The sequence below is a fragment of the Cornus florida genome, unplaced genomic scaffold (genome assembly GCF_030987335.1).
Source record: "Cornus florida cultivar Cherokee Brave unplaced genomic scaffold, ASM3098733v1 CherokeeBrave_3.0.0_Hap2_Chr03, whole genome shotgun sequence".
NCBI lineage: Eukaryota > Viridiplantae > Streptophyta > Magnoliopsida > Cornales > Cornaceae > Cornus > Cornus florida.
In genome coordinates this window covers 72,978,750-72,999,646 of record NW_026775573.1, presented here as the reverse complement: position 1 = coordinate 72,999,646, position 20,897 = coordinate 72,978,750, and the positions used below count along the sequence as shown (strand labels likewise).

At 35.2% G+C, this 20,897-nt stretch overlaps 2 protein-coding genes across 4 annotated transcripts; both read right to left on the bottom strand.

The window, feature by feature from the left end:
* Positions 1-342: 342 nt before the first annotated feature.
* Positions 343-12,017, bottom strand: LOC132300772 (uncharacterized). 3 transcript variants are annotated; one of them, XM_059798003.1, is made up of 3 exons: positions 11,757-12,017; positions 6,136-6,220; positions 343-5,682 (listed from the first exon to the last, which is right to left on the bottom strand). In XM_059798003.1, exon 3 carries the CDS (start codon positions 5,676-5,678, stop codon positions 4,641-4,643), a length of 1,038 nt encoding a protein of 345 aa, XP_059653986.1. In that variant the 5' UTR covers positions 5,679-5,682; positions 6,136-6,220; positions 11,757-12,017; the 3' UTR covers positions 343-4,640. The 3 variants fall into 3 exon arrangements, with proteins under 3 accessions (XP_059653986.1, XP_059653987.1, XP_059653988.1); XM_059798004.1 differs by lacking the exon at positions 11,757-12,017 and adding an exon at positions 10,550-11,750; XM_059798005.1 differs by lacking the exon at positions 6,136-6,220.
* An 843-nt stretch (positions 12,018-12,860) lies between these two features.
* On the bottom strand, positions 12,861-18,323 carry LOC132300771 (beta-galactosidase 13-like). The gene is made up of 19 exons (XM_059798002.1): positions 17,980-18,323; positions 17,637-17,732; positions 17,021-17,133; positions 16,856-16,922; positions 16,673-16,765; positions 16,436-16,579; positions 16,233-16,327; positions 15,976-16,081; positions 15,790-15,874; positions 15,583-15,701; positions 15,330-15,494; positions 14,938-15,116; positions 14,683-14,771; positions 14,452-14,561; positions 14,258-14,362; positions 13,997-14,104; positions 13,680-13,825; positions 13,245-13,590; positions 12,861-13,138 (listed from the first exon to the last, which is right to left on the bottom strand). The coding sequence occupies exons 1-19, from the start codon at positions 18,196-18,198 to the stop codon at positions 13,013-13,015; spliced, it is 2,511 nt and encodes an 836-aa protein (XP_059653985.1). The 5' UTR covers positions 18,199-18,323; the 3' UTR covers positions 12,861-13,012.
* Positions 18,324-20,897: the final 2,574 nt, after the last annotated feature.

Here is a 20,897-nt window from a genome sequence, read left to right as displayed (position 1 = left end):
AAAGAGCTTTTGAGTCTTAGAAGAGCGTTTTGGAGAAGCTGGGTACCCTAGCTTTTCTTAAAAGCTCTTTTTTAAAAGACACGTGAAGCTGTTAAGGGGTTTAATGAAACTTTCAAAATACCAAGCGTGCCCTCCGTATTTGTGAACAAAAAATAAAGTACTCCACCTGTATCCCTATATATGTAAAGAAACCTAATCATGTAACACCCCCACATTTTCCACGCATAAGTTAATCAGGCTTATACACGAAAAACGAGGGATATCAAAAACAATTGGCAATATACAAGCATGGAATACAAAATGATGATAATAAAAGAATTTAGACAAGAAAGGAACACTAAATAATACAACATCCATCCATCCTTTATTTAATACCGTACTTCATTACAACTTGGAAATCCTATGTCAAGGATCCCTAAATATAACCCTGAGAGTTCAACGTCAAAAGTAAATAAAAACTGAAACTGAAGTAATACATAAAACTTCTACCCTGAACTGGATCGTAAGAGTAGATGAGTTCGGATGGTGGTCCCACACTGCTAACCTCAACCTTGGAACGGGTACTGACTGTATCTTGAAATAACAACAATGGTGGGTCAACCCCACGAGCAAGTCTCTACTATGACCCAAATCAGAGAATCAAATAAATTAATCATTTATATCCGGATGAGTACTATATCTGTATACATCCTAAGGGAACCATCCAATGTATAACATGACCTCAACCAGAATAGACGGTGATCACTTAGACTCACACTAGGTGGTTAAGTGTCGCCTTTCCCTACCCGGGAAATCAGCTATTATACATGGTGCACGGTACTGACAACACAGACTATAACGAACTACACAGTGATAACACCTCGCAAAGTACTGATGAATATATTGAGCATATAAATTAGGCAACACATGCCAACAATATTAATAAATATACCGAGTATGTCAATTAGGCAACACATGCCAATAATATTAAACCACATACCCCGACAGCCACACATCTGTCTATAGCAACGAATGCATAAGGTATAAATGAGTCTAAACTTATTAGCCAGCTCACATGGTTCTATATGGCAACACATCCATATAATATAAATGCGACATAATAAACAGTCCATTTATTCCCTGAAATGCACACAGCATAATAATCATGGTTGATATATGATTAACAGTATAAATATCCCATAACATCTAATGGATAACTTATATGACGATAACCGTGACATTATTAACAGTACTAATGAATACCATTTAATAAAATAATAACACCACCTATAGTAATGTTGTTCAAATGAATCACATTCATATCCGTACGGTAAACGGGCCAATTAAGGTTAGAAATATTAATCGGCCATAACAATACTTAACGGGTAGAAAAATAATAATTTCGTGGCCCGTTAAACCCGTAAATACCAACGCAGTACCTAAAAATCCAAGTTTAAGGTTCTGGAATTTACAAAACAGGCCCTAGGGGTATTCTGGACTTTTCCAGTAGCTGTAGAGACCCCACACGCACCTCCCAGAGCCTCCCCACGCGCAGCCCAACCTTCCCCACTCTCCCACGCGCCTCCACGCGCGTCTGGCATCAGCCACGCGGTCACACGCGCTCCCACGCGCGTCTGGAAAGTTGCACGCGCGCGCACGCACTCCCACGCGCGCGTTGATGGCTTCCTGCTGACGTGGTGTCCTCCGGTTGGTTGGCTGCATCACCTTTCCTACATGCGCGCCACACCGGATCAATCCACCTATGCTCCTTTCATCCTACGGTTGATGATTAGCGCGCACCATCATATGGTGTCCCGCGCTACACCGAATCAATCTAAGGATTCACAACCCATCTAACGGCTGCTGATCCATGCGCATGCTTGTTACAATACACCGCAACACACCAGATAACTCCGGTCACCTTCCTCACTGCCGGTGGCCGGAAAACTCGCCGGAGTCTCGCCGGAAATTACAGAAAATGCCCGGAAAATTCCTAAAAATTCTAAAAAAATCCCTAATGCCTTAAGGAAATATTTTTAGATATTTTGAACATCATAGGACAATAACTAATTATATACCATCCTAAATAATTAAAAATTTCACAAATTTAATAAACTAAAATTCCTAATTTATTAAACTCCTTACATGGTCTCTATGCTCTAAAATAATATCAATAAACTAAACAATTAATTTATTAATTCAAAGGGGAAAAATAGATAATAACTTGCCTTTTTGGATTTAAAATAAATCCGCCGGTTGCGCGTAATCGGGTAAATTCCCTACACCGGTCCAAGCTCCTTTCTTTCTTTCTCTTCCTTTCCACACTCTTACAATAGCTCACTAGAATTTATAATTTGTTTCTAACTCCCTTTCTTTTTTTCTAAGGTAGGCTAGCTAATTTATATACAAATTATATAATATAAATATTACAAATATCTCATTTTTACATTTACTAACCACCTTCCCAACCATATGGCTTCAATTCCACCCATAAACATTGATGAAATCCTATCCTAATCTCTAATTTCATCATGACATTGGTTTAATACTATTATTATTATTATAACCATTATTATTATTAATAAACTTTTATAATTATTATTATTATATTATTATTATTATTATATTATTAAACTATTATTATTATTATTATTATTACATAAGAATACATTATATCATTATAATACTTTAATTAACTAATAATGATTAATATAAGCATAACCAATAAATAAAATTATTAATAATAATACATGCATAATTAAATGAATAAATTTACTATTTTAACATACACAATTAATTTACATGCACATTTAAATGAACTTAATATAATAATGTAGCATGCACAATAATAAGTAAAGAAATCCTCACATAATTGAATTTTTAAATAAACTAAACTCTTTAATAAAATACGGGGTATTACAAATCACATCACAGATTGTCTCTTTCATCTAGTTCGCATAGCAAAAGGTTCCTCCTTTCCTTTTTCTCATCCTCAAGATTAGTCCATTGTGTTGGTTGAGACTTAAGAATTCAGGAAGCTTTTTCACATGGTTACATGAAATCCACTACCATCTAACCTTGTTATATCTCAGCCCAATCTTCTTCTTCTTCTTTTTTTTTTTTTTTTTTTTTTTTTTTAATAATAAAAAAAAATAATTTATAGTGAAGAGAAACTGGCATTGTCTGTTTCAATTTGTGTTTTCATTAGACAAATAAGTCCTAAATACAATATTATTTTAAGTTTTATCATGAATCAGATTGGTTAGATTTTATTAAACGATGAGTGAGAACAATATATATATATATATATATATATATATATATATATATATATATATATATTGCTATTGTAATTTATATTTCGATTCATTCTTGATATATATATATTGCTATTACAATTTATATTTTGATTCATTCTTGATTTTGGTTTCTTGTTTTCCCTTTTTTCTCATATACATTACCATCATATGTTTTTGCCTTTAATTTTGTTTTCTCTTAGTTTTGCGAAGTTGTGGGTATATATAGGTAATACATGTGTATATTTTATATTATTTACTTGATGATGGCTATGAAAATAAACTCCATAGGTTGGGCTAATGACTTTTTCAACTTACACAACCACGGTCAACCAAAAAATATGAAGAACAAAAAAAATCTTTTCATCTTTAGCTTTTTTTTTTTCACCTCGAAATTGAATTGGGAAATACTTTCCATCTTTAGCTTTTTTTTTTTTCACCTCAAAATGAACATGTATGTGAAGGCGTCCTCAAAATCTTTCAATGGAAACCACGATGTACTAACGAAAAAAAAATTTGAAGAAAAAAAAATTTTCTTTCCATCTTTAGCTTCTTTTTTTATTTTATTTTATTTTTTACCTCAAAATTGAATTGAAAAATAAGTGAACTTGTATGTAAAGCATTGTATTAAAAAAAGAAATTCCTTCCATATATCAATTTCTCAAAACACTCTAGAAGAAAGAATTTATAAAATTAGTTACATATATTATGTTGAAAAAAATGAAAGAAAGAAAAATAATTAAATAATTAACTACGTGAATAACTTCCTTATTGTGAAATTAATAAAAAAAAATGTAAAAGTGTTATAAAAGTGGGCTCCACTTCCATAAATGTAAATACAAATTGAAGAAGTACATGAGGCGGTGGAAGAAACCTGTTGGTCCATTGACATGTTTACATGCCATTGGTCCATTGATGTGTTTATATCCTATTGGTGTAGTGATGAATATGTTAACTGCTCCATTAGGCGGTGGATCTTGGCTGAATATATCTGATAGTTTATTCTGTAAATTGTAGCTATCATCTTTCAGTGAATTAATAAAGTTCTCTCTCTTCTCACTTTACATATTCTTTCTTATATTTACAATACGTTATCAGCACGAGCTTAGACACAAAAGAATGTGATGCACCAGTGTTAAACAGTATACGAGCAGTTCTACCATGTATAGAAAACATACCCTCAATAGCTTGAGGAGCCTGCGCATTATGTGGCATGAAGTTATAAACTCTGCTGTGATGCAACTGCTGTGGAGGTTGTCCCGGAGGAAATGGTGGTGCTGGAAGTGCCGGAAAATTCTGAACTTGCCCACCTGACATCGGTGGGGCCGGTAGAGGTAACGGCTGATTAGGTCTCGGCTGCCCATACTATCCCTGCTTAGCTTTGGGACACATCTTGGCCGGATGCTCAATCTCTCTACAGTGATAACAACGTCCCGTAAAAAGACCTGCCTGCCTCCTCTGTTGACTTCCCGACCACTGTTCCTGTCCGGTCTGAGGTATCCCACCTTGTCTACCCTGATTAGGGACTCCATCCCTCTGCACATCTAGGTTTCCTTTGTTTTTCTTCCAAGGTTGATGTCCTTGAAATCTGCCCCGATCATTGGACTTGGTACTACTGCTGCTTCCTTTCTCCACTGTCTGGTAGTCTCGGTTAGTCCGCTTATCTCCCTTGGACTTCCGGTAATCACTCCTCATCTGGCAATGCTGTAAGGCGGCATTAACCACCTGGATATAAGTAGTATATGCAGGACTACCTATGATCACCACTTTAATCGGCCATATCAACCCCTTCACAAAGTGGTCTCTCTTCTTTTCTTCCGTATTGACCTCCTCTGGTGCAAATAATGACAAATTAATGAACTTTTGTTCATACTCAGCCACAGTCATATCCTCCTGTTGCAGATCCAGAAATTCAGTCTTCATCGCTGATCTTACTGACATAGGAAAATACTTGTCGTCAAAGCGAGTCTGAAATTCAGTATAAGTCAATCTGGTCCTCTCTTCGACAGTAGTAATAGACTCCCACCACTGCAATGCATTGCCTATCAGCATAAACGTAGCTAGCATCTGTTTCTGCACTTCGGTACAGATTACCATCCGAAGATGACGCTCGCTCTCCTGTTTCCACTGATATGCTAACAGGACATCTGTGGACCCTGCAAATGTCGGTGGATTCCCTATGATAAACGAGTGACGAGTTTTGTCCCATGACATTGGCTGTGCCACTGGTTCAGGAACAGGTATTATCGGAGGAGGTTGCTGGTTTCGTAGAGCAGATGCTACTCCTGCTGCCACAGCTCGTGCAATGATATCAGCAACTTGAGGGGAAAATTCCTGATTCTCATTTTGAGTTGGGGAAATACTGCGATGCTGGTTCGCATTCCTTGTCCCACGCCGAGACATCCTTCTTTTAAATTCAGAAAAATCTAACGTCAGTATATTATAATGGACCGACTAAGAGAATACAAAGAACCCTAATACTTAGGCTCTAATTATCAGAATACACAACGCGGAAGTATAGTAATCATAGATCCCTAAGACACTCGAACCTGGAATGCTCTGATACCAACTGTAACACCCCCACATTTTCCACGCATAAGTTGATCAGGCTTATACACGAAAAATGAGGGATATCAAAAACAATTGGCAATATACAAGCATGGAATACAAAATGATGATAATAAAAGAATTTAGACAGGAAAGGAACACTAAATAATACAACATCCATCCATCCTTTATTTAATACCGTACTTCATTACAACTTGGGAATCCTATGTCAAGGATCCCTAAATATAACCCTGAGAGTTCAACGTCAAAAGTAAATAAAAACTGAAACTGAAGTAATACATAAAACTTCTACCCTGAACTGGATCGTAAGAGTAGATGAGTTCGGATGGTGGTCCCACATTGCTAACCTCAACCTTGGAACGGGTACTGACCGTATCCTGAAATAACAACAATGCTGGGTCAACCCCATGAGCAAGTCCTCTCTACTATGACCCAAATCAGAGAATCAAATAAATTAATCATTTATATCCGGATGAGTACTATATCTGTATACATCCTAAGGGAACCATCCAATGTATAACATGACCTCAACCAGAATAGACGGTGATCACTTAGACTCACACTAGGTGGTTAAGTGTCGCCTTTCCCTACCCGGGAAATCAGCTATTATACATGGTGCACGGTACTGACAACACAGACTATAACGAACTACACAGTGATAACACCTCGCAAAGTACTGATGAATATATTGAGCATATAAATTAGGCAACACATGCCAACAATATTAATAAATATACCGAGTATGTCAATTAGGCAACACATGCCAATAATATTAAACCACATACCCCGACAGCCACACATCTGTCTATAGCAACGAATGCATAAGGTATAAATGAGTCTAAACTTATTAGCCAGCTCACATGGTTCTATATGGCAACACATCCATATAATATAAATGCGACATAATAAACAGTCCATTTATTCCCTGAAATGCACACAGCATAATAATCATGGTTGATATATGATTAACAGTATAAATATCCCATAACATCTAATGGATAACTTATATAACGATAACCGTGACATTATTAACAGTACTAATGAATACCATTTAATAAAATAATAACACCACCTATAGTAATGTTGTTCAAATGAATCACATTCATATCCGTACGGTAAACGGGCCAATTAAGGTTTAGAAATATTAATCGGCCATAACAATACTTAACGGGTAGAAAAATAATAATTTCGTGGCCCGTTAAACCCGTAAATACCAACGCAGTACCTAAAAATCCAAGTTTAAGGTTCTGGAATTTACAAAACAGGTCCTAGGGGTATTCTGGACTTTTCCAGTAGCTGTAGAGACCCCACACGCGCCTCCCAGAGCCTCCCCACGCGCAGCCCAACCTTCCCCACTCTCCCACGTGCCTCCACGCGCATCTGGCATCAGCCACGCGCTCCCACGCGAGTCTGGAGAGTTCCACGCGCGCGCACGCGCTCCCACGCGCGCGTTGATGGCTTCCTACTGACGTGGCATCCTCCGGTTGGTTGGCTGCATCACCTTTCCTACATGCGCGCCACACCGGATCAATCCACCTATGCTCCTTTCATCCTACGGCTGATGATTAGCGCGCACTATCATATGGTGTCCCGCGCTACACCGAATCAATCTAAGGATTCACAACCCATCTAACGGCTGCTGATCCATGCGCATGCTTGTTACAATACACCGCAACACACCAGATAACTCCGGTCACCTTCCTCACTGCCGGTGGCCGGAAAACTCGCCGGAGTCTCGCCGGAAATTACAGAAAATGCCCGGAAAATTCCTAAAAATTCTAAAAAAATCCCTAATGCCTTAAGGAAATATTTTTAGATATTTTGAACATCATAGGACAATAACTAATTATATACCATCCTAAATAATTAAAAATTTCACAAATTTAATAAACTAAAATTCCTAATTTATTAAACTCCTTACATGGTCTCTATGCTCTAAAATAATATCAATAAACTAAACAATTAATTTATTAATTCAAAGGGGAAAAATAGATAATAACTTGCCTTTTTGGATTTAAAATAAATCCGCCGGTTGCGCGTAATCGGGTAAATTCCCTACACCGGTCCAAGCTCCTTTCTTTCTTTCTCTTCCTTTCCACACTCTTACAATAGCTCACTAGAATTTATAATTTGTTTCTAACTCCCTTTCTTTTTTTCTAAGGTAGGCTAGCTAATTTATATACAAATTATATAATATAAATATTACAAATATCTCATTTTTACATTTACTAACCACCTTCCCAACTATATGGCTTCAATTCCACCCATAAACATTGATGAAATCCTATCCTAATCTCTAATTTCATCATGACATTGGTTTAATACTATTATTATTATTATAACCATTATTATTATTAATAAACTTTTATAATTATTATTATTATATTATTATTATTATTATATTATTAAACTATTATTATTATTATTATTATTACATAAGAATACATTATATCATTATAATACTTTAATTAACTAATAATGATTAATATAAGCATAACCAATAAATAAAATTATTAATAATAATACATGCATAATTAAATGAATAAATTTACTATTTTAACATACACAATTAATTTACATGCACATTTAAATGAACTTAATATAATAATGTAGCATGCACAATAATAAGTAAAGAAATCCTCACATAATTGAATTTTTAAATAAACTAAACTCTTTAATAAAATACGGGGTATTACAAATCACATCACAGATTGTCTCTTTCATCTAGTTCGCATAGCAAAAGGTTCCTCCTTTCCTTTTTCTCATCCTCAAGATTAGTCCATTGTGTTGGTTGAGACTTAAGAATTCAGGAAGCTTTTTCACATGGTTACATGAAATCCACTACCATCTAACCTTGTTATATCTCAGCCCAATCTTCTTCTTCTTCTTTTTTTTTTTTTTTTTTTTTTTTTTTTTTTTTAATAATAAAAAAAAATAATTTATAGTGAAGAGAAACTGGCATTGTCTGTTTCAATTTGTGTTTTCATTAGACAAATAAGTCCTAAATACAATATTATTTTAAGTTTTATCATGAATCAGATTGGTTAGATTTTATTAAACGATGAGTGAGAACAATATATATATATATATATATTGCTATTGTAATTTATATTTCGATTCATTCTTGATATATATATATTGCTATTACAATTTATATTTTGATTCATTCTTGATTTTGGTTTCTTGTTTTCCCTTTTTTCTCATATACATTACCATCATATGTTTTTGCCTTTAATTTTGTTTTCTCTTAGTTTTGCGAAGTTGTGGGTATATACAGGTAATACATGTGTATATTTTATATTATTTACTTGATGATGGCTATGAAAATAAACTCCATAGGTTGGGCTAATGACTTTTTCAACTTACACAACCACGGTCAACCAAAAATTATGAAGAACAAAAAAAATCTTTTCATCTTTAGCTTTTTTTTTTCACCTCGAAATTGAATTGGGAAATACTTTCCATCTTTAGCTTTTTTTTTTTCACCTCAAAATGAACATGTATGTGAAGGCGTCCTCAAAATCTTTCAATGGAAACCACGATGTACTAACGAAAAAAAAATTTGAAGAAAAAAAAATTTTCTTTCCATCTTTAGCTTCTTTTTTTATTTTATTTTATTTTTTACCTCAAAATTGAATTGAAAAATAAGTGAACTTGTATGTAAAGCATTGTATTAAAAAAAGAAATTCCTTCCATATATCAATTTCTCAAAACACTCTAGAAGAAAGAATTTATAAAATTAGTTACATATATTATGTTGAAAAAAATGAAAGAAAGAAAAATAATTAAATAATTAACTACGTGAATAACTTCCTTATTGTGAAATTAATAAAAAAAAATGTAAAAGTGTTATAAAAGTGGGCTCCACTTCCATAAATGTAAATACAAATTGAAGAAGTACATGAGGCGGTGGAAGAAACCTGTTGGTCCATTGACATGTTTACATGCCATTGGTCCATTGATGTGTTTATATCCTATTGGTGTAGTGATGAATATGTTAACTGCTCCATTAGGCGGTGGATCTTGGCTGAATATATCTGATAGTTTATTCTGTAAATTGTAGCTATCATCTTTCAGTGAATTAATAAAGTTCTCTCTCTTCTCACTTTACATATTCTTTCTTATATTTACAATACGTTATCAGCACGAGCTTTAACCATCTGAGACTTGAAATAAGAAGCTCTGTTTCCCTTTTTCTATCTCAACTCTATATATCTATTTTGTAATATTAATTTTGATAGATAGTGGGGTTTGCTTACTTTACTAAAGAATATTGTATTTCTCACTCCAAAAGGTAAGAAAATTTTATTTATTTCCGCCTTTATTATTTAATGATTTATTAACTATGACCGGAGTTAACCACCTTTATTATTTATGGTCAGTGTAAACAAAACAGTTAAGCATATAAGTCAATTAAATAAAATAAATAATACAATGAATTCAATTACCACAATTAAAACAATTAAGCAAATAAGTAAATTAGCAAATAAAAAGGCCAAATAATCAAATAAAATGCAATAAAACAATAATTAAAATGCCGAGACTATCCTTTTAAAATTAGAGTTATTACAAAAATGCAGTTCCCAAATACTATCAAATAAGCCGAATAAAAGTGATAGCTTTTACTTCTTTTTTTCTTCCATGTAAAATCATAAGTAAAAGCTATGTCAAACAAACCCAAAGAATGGTACTTTCAACATCCCTACCTCAAAAAAATGAAACCAAACCTTTAGATCCCAAGTTCGAAATTCACCAAATGTGTGTAAGATCGGTGTCAAAATGTTTCCCTTGCCAAGATCTATACTTTCTCTAACTACGGCTCTTCATTAATCTCACTCCAACATAGAGGAAATCTAGAGAGAAGGTGGAGTAGAAAAGAAAAAGAAAAGATGGAGGAGAGAAGGAGAAAGTGCCAAGAATGAGAGAGAGGGGAGTGGGTGATAATGAGTGGCCCTAGGCCTATCCTTGACCATTCAAAATATATGGTCCAAAATGGGTCTTCTACTTTGACCTACTCACTTACTTAACTAGCTCTCCTCCTTAAAACAATTAGCCACATGCCACAAAATATCTCTTCCTCCACTAACTCCACATATATATACCCATATATATATATAAATATAAAACACCTCAATGACCCAAATAAATAAATGATGCAATAGAATATACCGGGTCCTACATGGCGCGTAAATCGAGACATGAAAAATAATAATAAAAAAATATTTAAAAAATCTGGGACATTACATTACCAACCCTAACTCACACCGAAAGCCGTTAACCGACTTTATCGAGGCGAGATTGAATTACTATCTTTGGTTCCAAATCAGGCAACCATTTGGGGCCTAGTAATAAACTTTTCACGTCCTAAACTGGCACGCGATCCCTCTAGGTCGAATTAGCACCGAAATCGCGAAATTCGGTTTATTTTATAAAAATCCATTTCATGCCCTTTCTCATTGAACTTTCTCGCCATGCCATGCATGCAATTCAATTTTATTTATTTGGTCTCAACCTTATTTATATGCAACAATGGCTTTTACATAGTATTTTCTAGAAGTAAAGCACAAATATGTCATTCTTCATAAACCAACTATAAGCATGGCACTTTCTACAAATCATTCACAAGCATGACGTTCTCATTTAACTCAATCACAAGCATGCTTTTCATAGAATTCATATCATCACAAATCATACTAGCATTCATTATTTAAGCAACTTTGCACCAATGCCATGTTATGTACATACTTAACATGAAATTAAACACATTTTTGTCCACATACTAGTATGTTTTCACCACTTTAACATATTACTATCATGTCAATTCATACTTTAGCATTCAAAAATGAAGTTAATAGAAAATTATAGCATGAATATTCAATAAAAGGCAAAGTTTGAGGCATTAAAAATCCCTACCTCAATGAAATGCAACCAAACAAACCCTTAGCTAGCCCCCAATTTTGAAATTCTCCAAATCCTTGCAACCATAGTCCCAAAATGAAGCTCTTACCAAGTTGAACAAAACTTCCTTCTTGGTCTTTTTCAAAATCCTACCCTAAGCCTTTCAAAATTGGCTTGAAAACAAATAAGGCAAATATTTGTATGGATATAGAGAGAGAAGGAAAAGAGTTTAGACAGAGAGGAGATGCCCGGAAATGAAGAAGAGGAAGAAGTTGGCTTGGTCTTGCAAACATATAAAACGCCCTCATTGAGCCACTTGTCACTTTGTGGGTGATCCCACCTTTTTGGCAAAGTTACCAACATGCCCTCATTCAACCATTATAAAGTCATCCTTGTCAAACAAAATATCTTCCCAATGTATAGATATAGACATATGCATATGTGTGTGAAATGTTCACAACACACCTCAATGAAAATGACAAATTGGGAGAGGTTCCGGAGCCCGGAAATTGTCCCGATTCCCAAAAAATTTCTAAAATCAATCCCGTCGCCTCTAATTGACTTAAAATAATTAAAATGCACTTCTAAAACCTTGGCTCAAGAAAGTGACCTAAACGGCCCACAGGGCCCGCGTGGCAAGCAAAACAAGGCACCCAAAATAAATAATATAAAAATTCAAAAAAATCCGGCCAAGTTATATGACGTATGTTACACATATACACATTTTTAGACAACAGTACTTTTAATATTTTCTTTCTAATTCCCTAACTTTTTTTCTTCCACTTTTTTTTACCCCCAATATTGTTCTTCCCTGTCCAAGTTATTCCAGTTCAGTTTTTTTATTTTTTTATTGATGACATCTCATTTCAACTGGGGAAAAAATGAAGTAAAAAAGTACAGGTAAAAGAATTTTCAGGATGATTTAAAAGATTTTTTTAATAGAAAAGCAAAAGATCTGTTTAACAAGGACAGGAATGCATAAAGAAGCTACTCTGGAGAATTGGCCTTCCTAAGTCAATGGATTATGTCGTGTTGATCGTGGCTCATTACCATGAAACAACACAAAAGATTAAAAAATAATAATAATTAAGATCTTTGGCTAGCTAGTATACATACGTATACTTGTAACATATATAGATTGAAAGTTGAAGCTCTCAAGTATATATACATGGCTAATTAGACCACTATCAAGTGTAATATCTCTCATAATCAGTCAATCACAACAAGCCATTACTCTATCTGATCATATAGTATTCTCTAATTTGTGTTCCTTATGATGCACACTTAAGTTGCACAGCCAGTGTCTTGTACTTCAAATCTGGGCAAGAATCTTTGCTCTTGTCATCCAGAATTCCTCTGTCAAGTGGAATTGTGCAGCATTTCTTTCCCAAGCAGTTCTGCTCAAAACCAAACACAACCCACAAATTAATGCTTAGTAATGACACACACACACACACAGATAGAACTTGTGTTATAGTACTACATCATAATGGTGTTTGTTACCTGTTCAACAACTTTCTGGATGTTTGGTGAATTGCATTTTCCCATAGTGTAGTTTCCACACTGACCAGTAGGATCACCAAAGCTTGCAAATTCAACAGACTTGATTAGTTTATCATCAGGACAAGTCAAGTTAGCTGCTGATTTGAGTTCTTTCACTACAGTTCGGAGCTGGTTATCGTTCCTTTCCCATGAATCCACATCAGCTGGAGCATTCTCGGGCATAAAGCTGCATATTGTGTCTCTATTGATAACTAGGACCTCAATTCCTTCTGGGTTCCCTCCAGTTTCCTCAAAGACAACCAAGAGATTGTTTGCTGGTTTCAAGAAGGGTCTAGGAATATGGTACCTATAAAAGAAATACATATATTCATTTAGTATATTAATTAAACCCTAATTTTTGTATATGACTAATTCACTGGTTTGCACATTACTTACTCAGATTGAGATGGTTGTCCTAGACTTGTGAGGTAAGATGTCCAGTAACGACCAATGCTTTTACCGTTGACCCAAACCATACCTTTGGCCATGGAGGTCATTCGAAGAGCGACAGGACAATCACCTTCTGGAGCATCAAACTTTGTCTGCAATAAATTAAGAAAATCCATTGGCTTTTGAAATGCTGGAAAATTTAGGCATATCCTTAAGTAATTATTTCTTTTTGAAATTCTTGATATTTTTCTCGAATTATTCTAAAATCTAGAATTTGTTACTAGGAAGTAAATAGAAATGGTTAGTGGTACTATTGGTATTACCTTGTACCATGTAAGAGGTGGTCCTGCTCCCTTTGCAGCTGGTGTCCATTGCACTTTACCTACTCCTTGCTCTGTGTACAACTGGAGCTTCTCTCCTCTTACTCCAACCTGAATAATGGGAATAATCTCAGTTAGATTATCAATTTGGCTGATGATTGATAGATATCTAATCATTTACATTTCTATAAATACATAGATAGTATTTGTTAGCATACATCGATGTATTGTGAATCAAATGGAATGTAGTTTATGCATATATACCTCATGACCCCAAGTGTTCTGCGTGATATCACGGGTTTGACTGCCACTCACGATCGTTACAGCTCTGACTCCAGCATATTTACGCTCCATATAGGCTCCGCTATCCTTCATTTGGAAAGAATGTCTCATTAGTGTCTCTACTTAAGATAATTAGAAATTCGAGTAGTACTTTACTTAATTTACAAGTTCTCTACCGGAAATCCAACTGTCATTCCCAACAGTGTTATGTGATTTTGTCCAGGCTTCAACGTTATGGGCTTCTTCATGGAAAAACTCTTGTCTACGTCGCTCCCATGTTCAAACCCTAAAAATCATTGACACCAATAAGTATATATGAAATGTCATTTTCTTAGAAACTAGTTTTTAAGTCCAGTATGTCTAAGCACTGCTGGGAACATATATGTGCTTGTGTGTGATCAGGTTACCTATATATTCTCCATTTACAAATGCAAGCATTGCATGGCCAAGATTTGCAACCTGTAGATCCCCCTGCTTTGTCCCATCAGAATTTATGCTGCACCAAAAATGTACAAAAATAAATAAGGATCAGTGAATTTTAAACATCACATATGCATATATAATTTGCAGTCTTTTAGTGCATAACTCTTAAAAGGTTTAGAAAAACAATTCATAAATTGAATTGAGTTTCTTTTACAAATGTTTAAGACATGATTGATTACCTGGTGCTGTACCATGCGTAGTCAGAGGTATCCTTGGTGAGGCCATAAAGCTCCTGGGGCATCTTGTTCTTATTTGACATGTCCTTCGTAGTTAAAATGGTTTCTCGGAACATTTCCCATTTAAGATTGCATGCCTTGGTTGAAGGTACAAAATTCCTCGAGCTCTGTTGTGCAACAATCTGTTTTCGAAAAACCAAAGAAGGATGAGTGAATTTTTCTATCGCATTCAGTTCAAGGAGATTCAAGCATCGTGGTGCAGATTTTAGCCCTTTATTTTGCCTCTCAACTCTCATGGAAAAAACAGACAAATAATGTTATAGTTGAGCTGAATGGCTTCTCATTTGTTACAGCTTGGCCTTAGCAATGAAATATAAGTGATGATCAGCATTTACTGTTTGAGTATTGTAAACCACAGTCTTGCAATCTGGGAGGATGCTAATAGATTTTGCGGGAAGGTAAATATCTTGACCCCTAAATTTAATGGTGGCACCATCTCTTGTTTTGTTGTTGATCAGGAAAGCAGCACACATTTCACCAGGCTTCTCAAAAGTTCTAATCTGCAAAGCAAAACAGCTTAGCTTGTCAGTTTCTTTACATTGTTATAGTTACTGTCTCTCAAAATTTTCTTTTATTGAAAGGCTTAACCTCTAGATCATCGCCCTGCCTTTCCACACCGGGAGTCCCCCATAGTAAAGGCTTCTTGGACAGTTTTAATGCCCTATGCAAGTCCTTAAGATGACCCCATTTCGGTCCCCTCAGCAAACCTGAAAGGCACACAGAAGCGAACCTTGTTATATGCTTGTATGATCTTCCTCTTCTTAATGATTAATGGTGAAATTTAACAATCCTAACCATATTCATCAATGGGAGCTTCATCATAGTAGCGAGTCGTCACAAAAGATGAACCTGACCTGCCATAATTAGTCCCACCATAGTACTGCAAACACAAACATAAATGAGATTCATATGGCTAGCTTATAGGAGGTTCTATTACTACTCTAACGAAAAAAATTCTAAAGAAAACAGTCAGTAATGTACCATATAGTAATTGGTATGAGTTCCATTCTTGGAGAAGAAACGAGCAACTGAATATGCAATATCTTCTGCTGTTCTTTGAGAAGGTGCATCTCCAAATACTCTGTACCTGTAATACAAAATGAAATGCAAATTCAAATTCACATCAGCAAGAGCTAGTTAATAAAGGCCCAAGAGAATGGCTAAATTGGATGGTTATGCTTTACACAGACTAACTGTCACTAATGGTTTAGTGAATGCCATTTAGGGAGTATACTCACTGAGCAGTCCAGTTCTCAGTCCATAGAGAAGGCTTATTGGGACCATTCGGACCAGTGAATGTGTCACCACATTGCCTACCGTTGCATGTATTGATCTGCACAAACAATGCATATTCAGTCATGAAACTCCGAATAGAGTATATGTATAGTCTCTTCAGATTAAGGAGAGTTTGGTTCGGTACGTTAGAGAAATGTGAACTTACCACTGCAGTAGGGGCATCTTCTTGCTTGCACATGACCCACGGGACTCCTGTTTGTAGTGCCACTGCCATGTTTGCTGCCCACTGAATGTATCTAGCACCATTTTCCTTGAACACACCCTGGACATTGTTGTACTCATTTTCAATCTGCAACACAAATTAGACAAGTTAAAACAAAATATAAAAAATAAATTCGTTTTCAAAAATAGTTTGTATTAATGTTATTAAAGGTGACAATACCTGTGCCATAATGATCGGTCCTCCCTGAGGAGCAAACAATTTCTCCTGTTTCATCAAATCTATGATCTTCGAGACAAATTTTTGCATGTGATACTGCAAATTGGAAATTTTTTAATTACATTAGCTGTTTGATTCCATTTCATTTAGTCTTATTTGTTGGTTTGGGGGGTTGAAGATGATCACCTTGAATGGTTCATTGTCAGAACGGAATGTGATGCCAGGAATCTCTCTTAGCCAATATGGAAATCCTCTGTTGAGATTAACATCAAACAGCTTGTGATCAGATAGATTCTAACAGAATTAAAGAAGACGGAAAAAAAAAAAAAAATGAAAATAATTGAATCATACCCAAAGTTCCATTCAGCTTCAATGAAGGGCCCAACTCTAAGCATCACATACATATTTAGCTCGCCAATCATTCTGATGAATTTCACCAAATCATTATTACCCTCAAAGTTCCACTGCAAGTTTAAACAACATTCACATTAATATCAACCCAAATGGTCACAATGCTGGACACCATCATTTCACCAAATTGTTCCAAACAACCCTTTTTTCCTATACATATATCGATCATCACTCTTTGGGTGAGACTGATTCCCGATCACATTCCCCAAAATGTGTACAACAATATAGTCACATTGGCTAACATAGCTACTATTTCAAGACACAATTCCAACAATTTTTTTCTTCCCTCTCGTATGAGTACGAGGATATCCGCAATTGTTCTAAAACCTAATTTGCTCGATTGATTGACCAAATCTACATGCATGTCCTCGATCAATCAACATGCTCTAATTTGACAATATTTAGGATTTTTCAAGATTTTCAATTTTAACACAATATCTAAATATTCTACATTTTTTACGCAGAGAAATGTCACGGGCTAACCCTAGGAAGTGAATTGTGAACCGAATATTGGAGAATTTAACAACAGTTTGAGATCAAGCAGACAATACATTACCTGGCCTTGAACAGGCTCATGAACATTCCAGAAAACATATGTCGAGATGATATCCAACCCTCCATCTTTGGCTTTTTTCAGGATGTCCTTCCACATCTAAAACCCAATTCATCAAATTATATCATTAGCTCTGAATATGCAATTATGTGTGTATATATATAAATAGTACTCTTTGTATATTACTGATGTGACATAACGATAGAATGACATGTGACTATTTTAAATTATGCAAAGAAAAAAACTCAAATAAAAATACTAACATTCCCTCTCTTACATTAAAATTCAAAATAAATACCATGTCATTTTATTTATGTACGTTTGTTAATGCAGATTGAGAAATCACCTCAGGAGGGCTACGGGGATAATGGATAGAACCCGAAAACAGAATTTCTCTGGAGCCATTGATGATCATTGACCGCCCATCATAGGCCACACTGATTCCCTTCCCTTCTCCAACCACAGAAGTGACCATCAAGGAAAGAACAGCCAACACAAGTAACCTAATCATCGAGATCTCCATTTTTACTTGTCCTCGGAAGAAATCGAAAAAAGGGGTTTGCATCAACGTTCCTTCCTTCGCCGAGGACAAGATCAGAGAGTTCTTTTCTAATTGTGATCGGCGAGACAGAGCAGAATGGAACCCCTTCCCTAATCAGAGGAGGCACCAAAGAGCTGGCCTTGAAGACTCCATTCATGACCAGTGTTATAAGAGAGGGATGTACGCTAAATTCAAGGCCACAGAGCAAGTCTCGGAGCTCTTATTGTGGTTCTTGTTTCTAATTAAACAGGACATATCTTTCTTTCTCTCTCTATATTGATATTCTGTATGTACATAATCTATTATTGGGTGAGAGAGAAGGAATTGATTGTCTGGAAAAGGGTAGGCATGTGATAGAGTTTTTGACCTGGCAACAGTTTTAACGGTTATGAGAAAATGGCGGGAATGGACAAACTACTTTTTTACATGTTAGCGGGAGTGGAGGGTTAGGGGTAGGAATGAGCCACTTCAACCGGGGATCCGACACTGTTCAGCCTCGGTTTGTGCTTGTTTTCTGAATGTTCTTTCGGCTGGGACTGATACTAGAGTGGTTAACAATATATATATTTTTTTCATTTTATTAACTTTTTCAATTATTTACATCTTTTTTTATCATAATATTTTACGTTATAACCAATAAATGATTAACTTTTAAGTATCACCAAAAAAATAATAATAATAAAATAAAAATAAAAACAAAAAAGGTTCAAGTCAACAAAAATTAATCCTTAGTCAGGCACAGACTTACTTCAATGGCGGTGGGGGCACTGAAAAGAAAAATGGTCCTCCGTACCTATTGTTTTGCTTCTTTGTTTCTTTTTACTAAATACCTATAAAAATTTAAAATTGCTCCACTTCAATTAAAAAAATATATGTAACTATTTGTGAGATATAAATTTGGAACGTTGGCAAATTTTGGAGTCAAAAATTGATGATACGGGTGTAATTTTTGTTTATCTTAAGTCTCGGTATTATGGAGCTAAAGCGTTAATGCCTCTTACCGTAGAATCTGTTGAGAAAATTATTTAGAACAGGTAAGAGTGAGGAACACTTATGAGTATTTTTAGGCTGGGTAGAAGAATAGAGGTTGGAAATAGCCTTCAGCAAAGTCCAACTGGTTGCATTTGAAAATAGAACCGGTTGCATTTTCTACACGAGAACTGCTCTTGGGGAAAATCCAATAGTTTGTACATCCAAATGGAATCGGTTGCATTTTCTGGATAGGAACATGTCTCGGGAAAAGTAGGACCGATTGCACTCTAAAATGGAACCGGATGCATTTGCCTGAATATGCTAAAAATCATATTTTGGTTACTTATTAGTTTCTTGTTTTTACCCAAACTTGTAGAATAGTCCTTGCGCGATTTTAAAAGCTATTTTTGTCTTACTTAAGGACTCTTTACTATATATATAACATCTTTCACAAACCGTAGGTATGTTTTTTGAGAGATCGATGGCTTCAATTGGAAAATCAATGTTTTCATCTATTACTCATTATTAAAGCTTTTAAAGATATTTTTCAAAGAAGTCTGGTTGTTTATTTTTTAGACCACACACACTTAAACACCAGAGTAATTAGGGTGATGTTCTTGTACTGATAAACAAGGAATCTTCAAATTCTACATCAGATTATAAATTGATCAAAGCAGAAGATTTTCTACAAGCCTTTACCAAGTTCTGATTTGAAGGAAGATAATGTTTTGATCACACTTCGAAAGGATCAAGACATTCATAGAGTATTAGTTGATCGACCAGTGACCTTTTTTACATGGATCAAGAGTAAGCCTAAAGTCGAGTAATATTGAACATGGGAGTTGCAAAGCCAAGGAAACTCAACAATTGGTTTTTGGTGAAGTGCTTGGGTGTGAACCTGAGTCAGAGTTGACTGTACTTTGCTTCAAACATAGTGGATCGTTTTGCTCAAGATTGCGAAAGTCCTCGAGATTTTTTCCGGACGATTGGTTTATTCAACCAATGTAACGACCCGAACAAGGGTCCGATTCTGTATCCATGTCCTTACCCGAACCCAAGGACAATTAAGGGTACTGTAATGACCCGGTCATTTTCCTCCTTTTCCTTTTATGAAATTTTTCGGATAAATTTTTTCCGTTTAATTTTCTTTTCTAAGTTTAGTTTCTCATCTCATAGTGTCATCTCGAGTGCTTGGAAATGGTTTCTGAGACTCTTTCGTTTGGATTAACAACTTTCTTTAAGGACCAAGTCCTTTTCACATTTTCACTTTTCGGACACTATTCATTTTTCGTCCTTTTCCCTATTTTGTCATATTTTCCCCATTTTGTCTTTTCCTCGTTTGTCACTTTGTTGGCATAATCTCACTTTTCATCCTCGGAGTTAGTTTTTGACTTCACGTATCTTCGTTCTAAGTGGTTTCCACGAAATACGTATCTTTACTTTTGCAAGAAAGTACTCTGGTTGCTCCCGGTGTCCATAGGGGTATGGATGCACAGTTCTTCTAAATCTTTTTATTTTCTTGGGGTGTTTTTTGTAAATATCTTTTGAAGATATTTTATTTCAGGGGTTTTTAAGAAAATATTTTTGGAAGATATTTTCATTCTGGGGTAGTTGTGCAGTTTTCACTTTTTGGAGGGGCCCTTGTGCAATTAACGAAAGTTAGTACAAAAATACCTCGTTTTGAGCCTGGATCCTTGTGCGGGATTCAATTTTACATTTTGTTGAGTTGTGTACTCTTAGAATTTCCTTCT